Here is a 15,156-nt window from a genome sequence, read left to right as displayed (position 1 = left end):
AACTGATCCTCAAAACTCAAAAATACAGAGTTAGAGATTTGGAAACTGCTCACTTACATTAGATTAAAAATGATACTTAGTGAGTTTATGTTCCATCAGACGTAAATGAAATTTTCCAGAAAACAGGAAAAACTCAACCGGCCCAGAACACTAAACAGAAGTCTGTTCTGATTTCGGTCCCCTGCAGGGCTCCCCTTGATAAGGGACAGAAGGGCCCTGTGGCTGGACACCATTTCAGGCACAGAGCGCTCCTGTTTCTCAGGTCATTGTGGAAAGAAACAACATCAAAAGCCTGTTTCACCATGTCTGTGCCGAAAGGGACATGATAAGTTGGGATTAAGTTAGATGAATGCCAACCATTTAGGTAAGGAGGGTTCTGGTCTGATACTCTGGAAGCCCAGCGTACATCCCAAATGTGCAAACTAAGTGTCTGAAGATCTTGTTAAAAGTGAAAGCTTGGGTCCAATGCATCTGGGGCAAAACATCAAAGCCAACCGTTCTACCAAGACACCCACCAGCATCACCAGCAGCCCTCTTTAGCTAGCGAGGGGGTGAATGATGGTATGGTAAACAGAAACAGATGCCTTGAAATAACAGGCCGGGCACCCTTCTTTGGAAACTTCTATAATGTCTTCCAACTAAATAGGGAGAAGAGGATTAGCATGACAAGCACTTAGCTGAGGGCGAGGGCTAACAGCTGGGACAAGCTTTGAAAACAGTCCCTGATCAAGGAGTGAGGGCTTGTGTATACACAGAAGTGAACTGTAGATATTCTGCATCCAAACCTGATGCCTTGTGTGTCACATGCGGCAGCTTGAAAAGCAAGATTTGGATATGGAAAGAATCGTTGGCTCAAGCGCAGTTCAGGCAAAATGCAGGAAGTCTACACGGGACAACTCTGTGCTCCAGGTGCTTTTTGGGTCTTGGTGAACATATCTGCACACCGGGATTGACAGAAAAGGATACTTCCTAGAGAATGCCCATTCTCAGCTCACATCTACCACTTGCTCTAAGTCTCATAAACCTAACCATGATAACGGTGGATGTGAGCTGATCACCAGAAAGAGAGCACAGCGTTTTTCGTGCTTTCAGACCGCTCCTTTGTGCCGAGTATAGCTGTCAAGGGAACTGACTCGCACAGCCCCTAAGTCCAGCCCCAGACACTGATGCATAAAGGACAGATTATTGTGGCCTGAATGTCAGGGGCAAGTGAAGGAATTGTCTCAAGAAACCTTTATTCAGGGCACCACTGGCCAGCTACAAACCATCTTTTCATCAAACAAATATGAGTTGCACATTACTAAACACAACGCTGAACACTACAGTCTTTTATTACAAGCCACAGAATCAAAAACAAGTGCTCCATTATTGGACACTCGAGACACATTCCTCAATTGTTTTTTTTAAATCCATTGTTCCAAATATTCATTTACAGTAGCGGCTCCAGTCAAAAAGTAAAGCATGCCCATAAAAGATACTCCATGCCCACAGTGGACATTTCTCCCATTTCCTGCACTGCAGCCTAGTTTCAAATACCACTGAATAAAGAGCTGGATTCTAATCCCAGATGCAAGCGCTAGCATTCCACACTGTTTCTCCTTCAGATCATAGCATTCTTAAAATAAGTGTTTGCAGAAACACAGCACGTGGATGGCAGCCTAATTTAAAAGTAGAAAGACAGTAAACAGGTCCAATGCTCAACCCATAGTGAAGAGATACCACTTTCCATAACAGCTCTGAAGAGGAGAGATCAAAAACACAGCAGTAGATGAGGCCTTTGCGTCTCTCCCATCCTGCCATGTGGGGGATGCAGACGGCTGGTGTCTCCAGCTAACAAGATGCAGACTTATGCACAGAAACGTGTCTCTGGTCAAAAGGACGGCTCAGTGTCCAAGAACATCTCCAAAGGAGGAGGGGCTGGGCCTTAGTGTGAAAGAACCATCTGGAGACACTGTGGAACTAGTACCTAGGGAGAACAGGTGCATAGGCCAGGACACTCCACAAAGCACAGGAGAGCTCACCACAGCAGAGATACATCCAGTCCAATCACACCAACAGTCAGTGACCCTACTCTCCCCAAACTAGGGTGCTATATGGCAGTAAAAACACACATAAGATGAAGTGAACTTACTGACTGGCTGCCAACAGGCAAAAATGTTGATTTGCTGTTTTCCTTAGAAGGAGGATCATTTATGTGGATGGTGTACTGAATCCCCCACAATATTAGGGGAATTTATCTCTCATTAATTTTCTGATGGATTTATGGACTGAATGTTTGTGTCCCTCCAAAAGCTTATGTTGAAGCCCCAACCCCCAATGTGATAGCAAGGGGAGATGGGTCCTATACAGGGTAATTAAAGTTAAAAGGCAGAGGTCCTCTTAATGGTATTAGTGCCCTTATAAGAAAACCGGAGAGCTTGCTCGGAGTCTCTCCCCAAGTGTACATGAAAAGGAGGTTACGTGAACACGTTGAAAGTGGCACACACTTACAAGGCACTAGTCAAGGCACACAAGGAAACCCACCTAGTTAGTCATCACCTCAATCTTGGGATCTTGGATGCCCAGCTCCCAGGGGTAACGCGAAAGTCAATGTCTGTTGGGAAGCCACCCAGTCTCTACTGCTGCACTACAGCAGCCTGAGCTGATCGTCAGAGAATCAGAGAGCTTTCGGGCAGGCTCAGGCTCCAGCAGCCCAAAAAAGACTTGTCCTAAGTGTCTTGCTCTTGCTTCCCTGACTACAGACCCAATCAGCCTCAGGTGCCATCCCAGAGGATGAAATGGCACCACACCTTCAAATGCATTATCAGCTAGTTGACTATTTTAAAGGGACACTTCAATTATTCAAATAAGAACTGAAAGGGGGGAAAGATGGCTGTGAGTAGCAGTGCTCCCCTGAAGGAGTCAACCACCCCTTCCTGTAAGTTCTTGAAACTCAAATTTGCAGGAAACAGCTTGGTTGAGTGGGTCTTGACCCAAGTCCCTTCCTCACTCTCCCCAAGCACAACACCTTCCAGCATGCCAGAGACTCAAAGAGCCCTGTAGACAGCACCTACAGTAGAGGCCCACCTGCCTACACATACAAACAGAAAATCCTACCTTTGAGTCCCACTTGCACGCGTGCACGCGCACACACACACACACAGAGCAAACCCTACCTTCGAGTCCCACCCTGCATGCACACACACACACACACACACAGAGAAAATCCTACCTTCCAGGACGGGGTTGGACTGCAAAAGCTGTTCTTTGACTTCATTGACCTCGGCTCCTTTTCCACAAACAGCAGCCACGTAGGACATGACAAGCTTGCTGGCCTCTGCGGATCAAAAGAAGCCACATTCATCAGTGAGGCGGAAACTCTGACAGAACTCGCTCTTCAGGGGAGGCAGTGTAGGAGGGCAGACCCACTAACCGTGCTTGCAGTGCCTGTGCTCTCAGAGTAAATGCTTTGAAAAATCTACAGGTCTCTGTGCTTTCCAATGAATGGCATCTCACTGACTGATGAAGAGAAATTGTGTTTGAAGGCCGTCATTGGACTCGAATAAAAACTGCTTGGCAATATAACCCACAGTATTGCAGAAATATCTTCTTAAAGCTTTCTTGTGTACTAATATATTCTTAGATATGTTGTTAGGTGATACAGAACTGTACTAACAAATACAGCAGAGAGGAAATAAGCATAAGGGAAATGGAGCTTGAAGCATAGGGGATGAGGGGGCGTCTCCCTCCAACTCACTTGCTAGGTTATAAAAATGAGTCCGAATAGATTATCTGGTGTCTGTCTTTGAAGACTGTCAAGTTACATCTGTGAAAATACCACTGTTCCCCAGGGCATTGCTCACAAAATACATCCTTCATGGTCTAAAGCCCCTGCACTGTAAGCTCCAGGTTCTCAGGGTTCACTATATGTGAAGGTTGGTAAATTCTCCAGCCACAGTCCTGATGCTCCCAGCAGGCTGACCCGGCGCCTCAGCAGACAATATATAAACAATTGCACTCCACTTGATGTCTTGGTACCATAGTGCCCTTGACCCACCCAGTTCAAGTGGAACCTGCCTTTCAGGATCCTCCTAGGCTCAACTAGCTGCCAAGTCCGGGGATGGAGGTGGGCTTTTCTCCCAGCAGTTCCTGACATCCTATGCAAACCTGTCCCAGGTCTGAGCCCCACTCGGAGCACCCAAGCATGGCAGCTCTGCTATCTGTAGACTCTGCAGAAACTCCTCCTTTCTCATTTTATTGCTTCCTCTGCTGTACTCCCTGTGCCCTATCCTCATCTATGCACTTGCAAACATTAGATCTATTCTTTCTTAACATGAGTTTCTGGCCTACCTCTCTTACCCATAATGATATAAGGAAACTGAAAACATGCATGGGCAAAATTACTACCTTAGGCAGTGGCAAATACACACACATGCATGTTTGGGATGAAAGGATAGGTTGTCTTTTAGACATGAAAAACTCCAGGCAAGATGATTTTGTTTATTCTGGAAATTAGGGGTCTGAGTACAGCCAGACCCCAAACTTGAGCTTCATGGTCACATCAAGTTCTCTGGAAATCTCATTGTATACCATGATGGACTTGGGAGACAAAAACACATCAATCAAGAAGGAAGAGCTCTGGTAGCTCTAGAATTGATATGGCTTTGTGGAGAAATTTTATTGGCCAGAACAGAACGAGACAAAGCTTTCCCATGGTCAAATCTGCTGGACAAATGGCACCAGGAACCAAATTTCTTAGAATCCGGGATGGGTTTGGCTTTTATCATCTGACTGTTAAACTGTACGCACCGTGATAGCTCTGGTATACAGAGGTGAGTTAATATAAATTGAAATTCAAAATCACATTAATTTTAAAATCTATTCAAGCAATTCCAATATAGGTTGCAAAACTACAGTTCAAGGATACAGATGAAGGGCATTAACAACTTACTCTTGTGAATAATATCTAGTATGATGCACTTATCATAGGATTATATGAATTCATGTAATCTTTTAAAGAAAAACAGTGAAATAGCAGTTGATGAATGACAAAAGGAAAATGTAAACATTTCAATGGAAGATGTGTGAGCATGAGCACAAAAGTAAGGGAATCTCAAACACATCTCTGCACAGTAACAGAGCAGGATCCACCTGGAGATTGTGCTGTGGGGGAGGGGAGGGCACATAAGCAACGCTTTTGTTTTTTTGAGCTCTTTCCATTAGGCCTCCTAGCAAAATTACCCAGGTATCTACAGGCGACATCATGTTTGTCACACAGAGATGTTATGTTTCTCACACAGCACATGGAAAGGGTCACATCCATGTACCATTCATCTCTACACCTCTCATCTCTTTGGTTAAGACAGACAAGTTTCTCCAGGGCTCAAGCTAGTGGTTCAGAGACAGTCAAATAAATGAGGCCACATTGTGTATGGCAGAACAAGGACTCTGGAGCTTAGAGGAACACTCTTGCATGGTCCTTGGTTTGCTGTGTAGTAATAACCCAGATACAGCACCTGCAAATTCATTTGACAGGCAGCCACCAACAGCGCCAATCACAGGACAAAAAACACGGGGCATTGGCGGGGCCACGGTTTGCTGCAGGGTCACCGCTTGTGACCCCAGCACCCAGTGCTGCAATGCCAGTCTCTCTGTCTCTTCTTCTTTGTCACTCTGCTTTTTTTTTTTTTCAAATACATAAATGGATAATTACTACAAAGAAAAAAAATGCACAAGGCTTGCAATGAGGGATGCAGGCTTGACCTGAAGGAGGGTCATGGCTGGTGACATTTTCACTGAAACAAAACTACATCATTTGCTTCTGCAAGAGCCTCCCATCTCTCCTTACCCTGCCCCAATCCTTGATAATTCAAATTAAGCATGTAGACAGAGAGGGGAGCTTTCCAACACCACGAAGAAACAACACAAAAGCCTGCTTTCCTCCAAACTGCCTGAACACAGCGTCTCCTCCAGAAGTGTGAAGCGCTTTGGCAACGTAGGTTGCAGTACCTCAGTGGCACAGCTGTCACTGGCAGACCCAGGGTAAGACTCCAGGTGGAGAGAAGGACAAGGTTATATGGAGCTTAGAAGCAAAGATCTTAGTGTGCAATGCAGGCTTCTCAAGGTTCCGTGCCCATAGCTGACAAGCACCCAGAGACAGATGGAACAGCTGTGCAAGGGAACCACATCATCCACAACATTTTCAGATGTCAGGTTCATCTGCTCTGGCCGGAGACTGAGTAGGAAAACCTTAGGAAAACGCATCTCTGGCAGTGTCCTCCCATTTTGCACCTATGCCACTGTCAAGGCCCAAGTGGTGCTTCACACACCCTGTGTTTTCCCTGCACCGCCTCGAACGACTCGGGCACTTTTATGAGGCATGATGAATTTTTTATTGAGCACAGCAGTGATGAATTAAACAGCACCCCAACGGCCTCCAGCAGTTCACGCCTCTCCCTAAGCACCCACTTTATATAATCCTACAGCTCAAGTGTATCTCCAATGCAGAAGTCCAGTAACAACATCACCTGCCAAGGGCGGAGGAGGGGAGCTTACGACCTAGTTAAATTAATCACTTCTTACAAAATGGAACTCTCTAACACTACATGGCCATTCTATACAAAGCTATGAGGAGAGATCGTTCATGTAAAATACACAACACACTCCAGGCCCTAGAACTGCTAAGACTGAGTATGGCAACTGAACATCTCAAAAGTGGCATTCCTCATATCACTGGACCATCACCCCTCTATTACCTTCCATTATTCAGCTTTAAACAAACACCACAGAAATTCTATACCTTGCTCAATTCCATGTTTTATAAAAATCTGCTTTATTGAAAAGGCAGAGAGATATAGAGAGACCTCTCAGCCACTGGTTCACTCCCCAAATGCCTCAACAGCTGAGACTGGACCAGGCTGAATACAGGAGCTGGGAACTCAACACACGTCTCACAAGCAAGGGAAAGGACCCAAACCCTGCACATTAGAGCTCTGGGAAGGCTGAGCAGAACTGGACCCTCAATCCGGCTACTCAGATACACGATGTCCAGCTTGGCTGTGCCAAACTCCTGGCCCATACTCATCCCTTTATAGTTAATGCTAATATTTTTAAAAGATTTATTTTTTTTTTCTATATTTAAAAGTCAAAATTCTACAAGCCCCTAGAGAGAGAGAAGGAGGAAGTGAGGGAGAGAGATCTGGCATCTGAAGAGATCTGGCAAGCTGAAGCCACCAGCTTCTCAAGTACTTGTGACACCTGCTGCTGTTTTTCTCCAGGCCATTAGCAGGGAGCTGGAGAGGAACAAGAGCAGCTGGGACATGAACCAGTGTCCATTCGGGATGTCAACCTTACTTGCTAAGCCACAATGCTGGTCCCCAATCTAATGACGGTATAAAACTGTGATAGGAACTGGGCATTTGCTTAACGTCTGGGTTCAATTCTCAGCTCTGGCTCCTGCCTCCAGCTCTGATGGCTGTAACTAGGTCCCTGTCATCCACATGGGAGATCTGGTTTGTGTACCCGATGCCTGGCTTCAACCCTTGCTCATCTCAGCTGTTGCAGTCATTTGGGAAGTACCGAGTGGAGAGGCAAGTGCACTATCTGTACATATCAAATTAAAAATAAAATTGAAAAGTACAGTCATTGTAAAATCTGAAGGAATTTTTGTGATAGTGGCTTCCGAAGAAGTAAAACTAGAAAAAGGTATGATATGTCAGCAAAACATTGTCTCCATGTGAACTGACTGGGAGATGCCGGAATTTTTACGGGTTAGCAGCTGCCAACATATATAGCTGAATGTGTCTACAGATTGATGTGAAAGTCAGTTACACACAAAGAGATGTTCCATCCGCGGGTTCACTCCCCCAAATGGCTACAACTGCCAGGGCTTTGTCCAAGCACCTGGGCCAACCTCTGCTGCTTTCCAAGGCCATTAGCAGGGAGCTGGACTGGGAGCAGAGCAGCCAGAACTTGAACCAGTGCCACCATCACATACACAGGCTTCCCCTGTGGTTTCACAACACTGGCCCACATTGTCTATAAAAGCGGCCCCTCTTGGCCCAGCTCACCTGACCTGGGTCCTTGGGTCCACCTGCACTTTTGGTGTCGGGTCCGTGAGCCTCGGGGGTGGGGGGTCTTTCACTGAATAACTACCACAGCCAAATGATGATAGCAAAAATCTGGTCAAACGGAGACTCTAAGACGGATTGTATCATCACTGGACATTGAAAGGGTTTACTCATCCTTGATCAACGAGATCGAGAGCAGTGCAGAACTATCGAAACCACCTGGGCGGAACCCTTGGAGTGGGCGCCACATTGGGAACCTGGTTTGATATAAGGTGGCATTCCCCATCCCCAGGTACTGGGGTGGTTGGGAGGCTAAGTACTGTTCTTCCCCTCATCTCCTCCCTTCCTCCAGAATGAAGAAGAAATAGAAAATTTGGAAACAATGATCACATCCACTTTTCCCTAACCCTGGATCCTCTCCACCCTGATCAACTATGTAAATATTATCAAAAATATTTTTTTTTTAAAAAAAAAAGGAATCTTTCTCAGCAGGTGGCTGAGGGTTAGTGCCAAGGGGCAGCTGGAGCAACTGACACAAAGGTCCCTAGAGAATACAGCAGATCAATACCTGGAGGGATAGGACTGCTCCAAGATCACGACCCACGGACCAGCACGACCCAAAGGGGGTTGTCCTCAGATGATCACTGAACTAGCCGTAACTGGAGGCTTTCAACAGTTCCTGCAGAAGTTGTGCATCTGTTTGTCTGTTGGAACTACAGTTTTAAAAAAATCACACATTTTCCATATCCTATGTCATCTCTCCAACTGGGGAGCCACGGATAGTGCCAAGGTTCCAGACAGCAGGGTTAAGACCAAAGAGCAGTGGTCAAATTCAACCCTAGGAACCTAAAGGACAAATTCAATGTGTGACCTGCAAACCGTGGGTGAGCCTTCTCCCACCACGGAGGGAGTTCCTGAGTGGTGTTCAGCTGTCCATGCAGATGACTCTACCGCAGATGGCCCACAAATAAAATCTCTTCCAAAAACACTATTTGACTTCAGATTCTTGCAGGTAAGTCCCTTCCCCGCCACTTCTGCCCATCCAGTGGGCAAAGACACTGTGCACCATGCCTCCACAGGGGTCAAGGAGGGCTGCAGGGTTCCTGGGTCTGACCACTCCCTGGGCAGCTGGGAGAAAGCACATCCTAAGTGGAGGAAGGAACAGGAATAGGAAGAAAAGCTCTTTCGAAGCCATTTAAGACTTTCAAGGCAGAAATCATCCTAGAGTTTGCAAATAAAAGAAACTCAACAAGGTGACTAAACACAAAAGGCAGATATTCCTCCCTTAATCAGTGAAAACTCCAAATACGTACATCTATCTGATAACCAAATAGGCAGACAGAAGAAAGACATTTAAAATCCTACTTCCAGGCCCAGTGCAGTAGCCTAGCAACTAAAGTCCTCACACTGCACACACCAGGATCCCATATTAAGTTGCCCATTAATGACCTGGCAGCCCCACTTCCTATCCAGCTCCCTGCCTCTGGCCTGGGAAAGTAGTTAAGGACAGCCCAAGTCCTTGGGACCCTGCACCGTGTGGGAGACCAGAAGAGGCTCTGGGCTCCTGGTTTTGAATCAGCTTAGCTCTGGCCACTGCAATCACTTGGACAGTGAACCAGCAGATGGAAGATCTTTCTCTCTGTCTTTTCCTTCTCTGTATATCTGACCTTCTAATAAAAAAAAAAAAATCCTACTTCCGCATACTAAAATGAATAGTAATGATCAGATTCTTATCTATAAGAACAAACAAAGAAATGCTATCTCTGTTACCCTCTTCCTCCCCAGTGAACTCTAAGCTGCATCAGAGAAACCCGGGTTAACAGTAGTTTTAAGTCTTTTAAGCTTCGACTCAGGGAATATAACTTTTTTTCAATCTTCTCCCACGTTTACTTGATGCTATGTGCAAAATCATCTTCTCATTCAAGGAAACAAATCATACCAAATGCTTTCATGAAAAGTACAAGGAAAGGGGGCTGCAAGGTGCAATAACAAGCTAATCCTCCCACTGCTGGTGCTGGTATCCCATATAGGCGCCAGTTTATAACCTGGCTGCTCCATTTCCCAATCAAACTCCCTGCTTATGGGCTGGGAAAGCAGCAGAGGATGGCCCACGCCCTTGGAACCCTGCACCCACATAGGAGACCTGGAAAAAGCTCCTGGCTCCCAGCTTCTCATCAGCTCATCTCTGGCTGTTGCAGTCATTTGGGAAGTGTACCAACGGATCGAAGATCTTTCTCTGTCTCCTCCTCTCTCTGTAACTGTCACTTTCCAAGTAAAAGAAATAAAAGTAAAGGAAATAAATCTTTAAATGGGGGGGGGGGGAGGGATGGGGGAAGAAAGGAGTCTCAATTCTTTGAACCTCAGAAGACTCTGGAACAAAACTAAGCTTTTACCCTGGTGTCTTCTCTCACTATATAGCATAGCTTAGGCGTGGCTATGGCCTCCCAACCCCAGCAGAGTTAAGCATTCCATTTGGAAATGGGTCCGCCCTTTGACATCTTGCCTGAAAGATAAAAGACCTTGAAGCACCTATGGACTGTGCTAGAGAAATCTAGAATCTAGCATGAGACTCTCATGTGGGTCTTTTTGGAACCCATAAAGTACCTCGCCCCTTCTCATTCAAGCAGAGGCAAGTGCTTCCCCTTTCCCCCAGTAGTAGCTTCGGGCCAAGGGGCTCACAGTGGTCCTGCCACAGGGGTCTTTCTGTCTAATGAGGCCCCACTTGCCTCCTTTGCTGGCCTCCTTGCGGGCAGGGGGCTGTTTGGCAATGGCTTTACCTGTTTTTCCTGCTCCGCTTTCTCCAGTAATGAGAATACATTGGTCTTTATCTTGATCACGTAGGGATCTGTATGCTTCATCTGACAGCGCAAAGCTGCAGGGGGAGAATGGGGGGAAAAAAAGTCCTTAGAATTCAGCTCATGATTACGTGTTTATCAGATGGAACTGCAGGCTCTGCAAGGACCACGCAGAAAGTGAGTCAAGATATCACATTGTATTGTGGAATAAATAAAGCCATCCTTTGTGGCTCATGTTACCTTTTCCCAGGCATTCTCAGTCACCAAAATGATGCCGATCTGTTTTTCTTTAAGACAGACTTAGCTGAACTCTAACGTTGATATTCCTGAATCTTTTTGTTAAAATCTAGGTGTGGAGCTGTTGCTACAGTGAAGTTAAACCATTTGGAGTCCTTACTGCTCCACTTCCAATCCAGCTCCCTGCTCATGTGTTTAGAAAATCAGCAGGTTGAGCCTTTAGGCCCCTAACACCATGTGGGAGACTTGACTGCAGTCCTAGGATCCTGGCTTCAAACTGGCCCAACCCCTGCCATTGTGGCCATTTGAGGAATGAACCAGAGAATGGAAGATCTCTTTGCCGCCCTAACTTTCAAATAAATAAATAAATCTTTAATAAATAAATAAAATCTAGGTAGTTCAAAGAATCAAGGAGAAAATCTTCTGTCCCATGCCTACAACTAGACAATGTTGAGCTTTCGGGGACAATACAAATTGCAATTTCAACACAAAGAGAAAACTAGTTCTACTAATACATGGGAGTTTAGGGGCTGGCATTGTGGCATAACAAAGGCACTCCCTACATTGCAGACATCCCGTAAGAGCACTGGTTGGATTATCGGCCGCTCCGCTTCTGATCCAGCTCCCCTGCAATGCACCAGGGAGAGCAGCAGAATGTGGTCCACGTGCTTGGGTCCCTGCACCCACAAGAGAGACCCAGAGGAAGCTCCTATCTTCAGCTGAGCCTGGCCCAGCCAAGCTCACGACAATCAGCTGGAGAATGATCTAGCAGCTGAAAAATTTCTCTCTCTGCCAGTCAAATGAATAATACATCGTTTTTTTTAAAATGGGAATTTTAAGTAAGACAGTGGGGGAATATCCTTTTAAATATTAAAAAAAAAGCCATCAAATATCAAATAACTGATGCTATGGTCACTGAACTAGATAAAGAACCATCACCTTCACAAACAAGGATGGACATTCTAAATCCACGAGAGGCGAAGGGGTGCATAAGGTTCACCATGGGTTCCAATCCCTAGACCCCCAAGCTCACCCGGCCTTGGACAAAGGACCTCTTACCAAAAAAAGTCAGGCCTCCTGTTGACCCTCCTCCCGCCTCACCAACCAGCCCCTCTCCATCTCAAAACCTAACACAGTAAACTTGGCCCTTCCTAGTTAATTGGAAAATAATCTAGTTATTTAGAAATCAGTCCTAAGAATAGAATAACGCATTTGCAACGGGTAAAGCTTCTTGTCCAAGTGATGGATTAATATATACTTATTTAGGGTCTATTAGAAGGACTAAACTAGGAATGAAAACACAGTTGATACTTGGGCTTTTCTGAGTTCTCAGCCAAAAGCAAGGAAGAAAAAAACGCACTGAAAGTAGCAATCCACCACGTTAAACCCAGTGGGGAAGACACATAAACAACACTGCAGGGCTGGACACCAACCTCAACAGGGCACAGCTAAGAGCAGAGAATCCTCAAGAAGAAACAGCAGTCCTAGACAGTCAACACTGTGACACAGAAGGTCACATCACTGCCTGCAACCCTAGCATCCCCTATGGGCTCCCATTGTTCCACTTCTAACCCAGTTCCCTGCTTTTAGCCTGGGAAACACAGAAGATGTCCAAAGTGTTGAGCCTGTGCTACCCACACGAGAGACCGGGAATAAGCTCTTGGCTCCAGTCTGGTTCAGCCCTGGCCGATGTAGGGGATGAAACAGTAGAAGGAAGAGCTCTGTCTCTCCCCCTTTGTAGCTCTAAATCACCAAAATAAATAAACAGATATAAGGGAGAAAGAGAAAAAGCCTCCCTGAAAATGAACGATCAAAACAGAAGGATTTTAGACCAAAATCTACTGGAGATGGGGGAGTGAAGGTTACATGCAGTTCCCCATCCTAAGGCAGGTAGAGCACAAGGAAAGATAGATGGGCAGATTCCAGACCGAGAACAATGGAGCTGACTGCAGAACTGTAAACAGGGACACAGCAGGCCAGATGGCAATTACAACTATTAATAGTGACACTTACCACGTACCAACACTGCCTCCAAGCCCTTCATGTTTAAATCTCACAAGACTAGCACAGAACACAGACACCATTGGCCAAGGCTCCATGGCTAAGAGTAACACAGTGGAGTCAGAACTGACCCCTGCTCTCAATCACCAGAGATGCAGGTTTGTACTCTCTGTACCCATCAGAAGGTGAGAGAAGACAGGAAAGAAGCAGGTGTAAGAGCAGGGAGCTGGTGGAGAGCCGAGATACAGGAAAAGTTTAAATCTAATTAGCAGAGCACAGAGGGGTCTCCACACCAGAAGGCACTGTGACAATCAATGCTATTGACAATGTACTGAACACTTTTAAGGAGCCAGGTATAGGAACTGGTGCTGCAGTATAGCTAAGTAAGCCCCTGCCTACAATACTGGCATCCCATATGATGGCAGGATCTGGCTGCTCCACTTGTGATCCAGCTCCCTACTAATGTGGCTGGAAAAGCAGTGGAAGACAGCCCAAGTGTTTCAGCCCCTGAATTCACATAAGAAACCTGAAAGAAGGTCCTTGGCTTGACTCAGCCTTGGCCATTAAGGTCATTTGGAGAGTGAACCAGCAGATGAAGACCTCTTTCTTACTCCCTCCCTTCCTCCAGTGCTGCAACTCTGCCTTCAAACAAATAAATCTTTTAAAAAGGAAGAGAAAGAAAGAGCCAAGTGTCCTTGTATTGATGACTTGAAGGAACCGTTACTACCACTCTGCAGCCTGTGAGCCTCCTTCCAGAAAAATGATCTTGAGAGGTGACCCAACAAGCCCAGGGTCCCCTTCTTAGGAGGATCCTAAGACCCAGGTCATGAAGACCTCCTCTCCACTCCACACCATCTGGTAGCATGCCCTGCTGTCCAGCTGGACCCCGGTCCTCCAGGACGGAAAGGACTGACACATGGGCGAGTCTGCAGCTCCTGTGTAGTAAACACACTGAAGATGCATTTGTGGAATGAATGAAAGAACAAAAGACAAAGAATGTCAGAAAATATCCAGCACCTGGGTCTTAGAGTGCCCTGCTGCTCCACTTACCAACAGACCAGGATCCACTACCTTTTCTATTCCTCAAAACCCTCCCCCACCAGCCATTCGCTGCCTCACCAACGCTTTCCTGGTTCTCCTTGGCAGGCCAGGGGCCTCGGACTTCACAAGGGCTGACTCCCCATGGGTGACGATGGAAAATACACCAAACACGTGGAGTCATCAGGAAGTTCACAGGAAATGTGTTATGAAAACTACTATGCCTGAATTTCGAAACTCTTGAACCAAAATAACCAGCTCTTTATCCTAGTATTTAACTCTATTATTGTAGGAACTTTCTGAAGAACCTTCACATGGAGGCTGAGAACCTGCTACGTGTGATTTCCCTGTCTCTAAATCTATCTCTCAGCACCTACACAACCTCAAACAAGTCATTCACTGTGGCTAAGAACTGGGCTTCGTCATCTACAAGATGGGATTGCACGTGCATTCCTCAATTAGAGGACCAAACCAAAATATCAGAAAGCACTGTGAATGTTGCAAAGTCCTGAATAATTGTCAGGAAATCCTCCTGTGCTGTAATTAGTCACACACACACACACACACACACACACACACACACACACTTCCTATCCCTTATCATCTCCTCTGGGCCCAGGTTTCCTAAGTAATCATTGTGCTGGCCAGAGAAATACAGACATGAAATGTAATCCTTGCCAAGTCATAAATGAATGAACAAACCAGTGAGTGTGTGGATGCTCTCCAAGCAGTGGCAAAATCAGCACTGGAGTGAGCTCCATGAACGGTAAACTGAGGAAATTAATTTCTGCTACAATTTCAAGCAGGAAAAGGAAGCCAGTTCTTTGATTTCTTACTAGTCTACTTTCCCACTCCCTCCCACAAGACAGCAGAGATGCCACTTTCACCATCTTTGGCAAGAAGAATACCACAGAAAAGGCCAAAAAGTCTTCCAACTAGATCCATCCACTCTAGGTTTAACGTGAGCCCTTGTCCCTTCCATGCGACACTAAAATTTAGCTTCATACTTACACTATCACTAGATCCAAAATAATGTA

General features: G+C 45.9%; 1 protein-coding gene across 4 annotated transcripts in view; it reads right to left on the bottom strand.

The window, feature by feature from the left end:
- MYO1B (myosin IB) overlaps window positions 1-15,156 on the bottom strand; it is a 137,398-nt gene that overhangs the window by 74,114 nt on the left and 48,128 nt on the right. For all 4 annotated transcript variants that reach the window (XM_040971896.1, XM_040971898.1, XM_040971897.1 and 1 more), the window contains exons 3-4: window positions 10,826-10,920; window positions 3,212-3,316 (exon numbers count right to left, since the gene is read on the bottom strand). In XM_040971896.1, the coding sequence (XP_040827830.1) occupies window positions 3,212-3,316; window positions 10,826-10,920 (200 nt within the window). The remainder of the gene's footprint in view (window positions 1-3,211; window positions 3,317-10,825; window positions 10,921-15,156) is intronic.

The sequence above is a fragment of the Ochotona curzoniae genome, unplaced genomic scaffold (genome assembly GCF_017591425.1).
Source record: "Ochotona curzoniae isolate NIBS_2020 unplaced genomic scaffold, NIBS_Ocur_1.0 contig_2210, whole genome shotgun sequence".
NCBI lineage: Eukaryota > Metazoa > Chordata > Mammalia > Lagomorpha > Ochotonidae > Ochotona > Ochotona curzoniae.
Note: the sequence above shows the minus strand (reverse complement) of the source record. Positions and strands in the feature narration are given on the sequence as shown.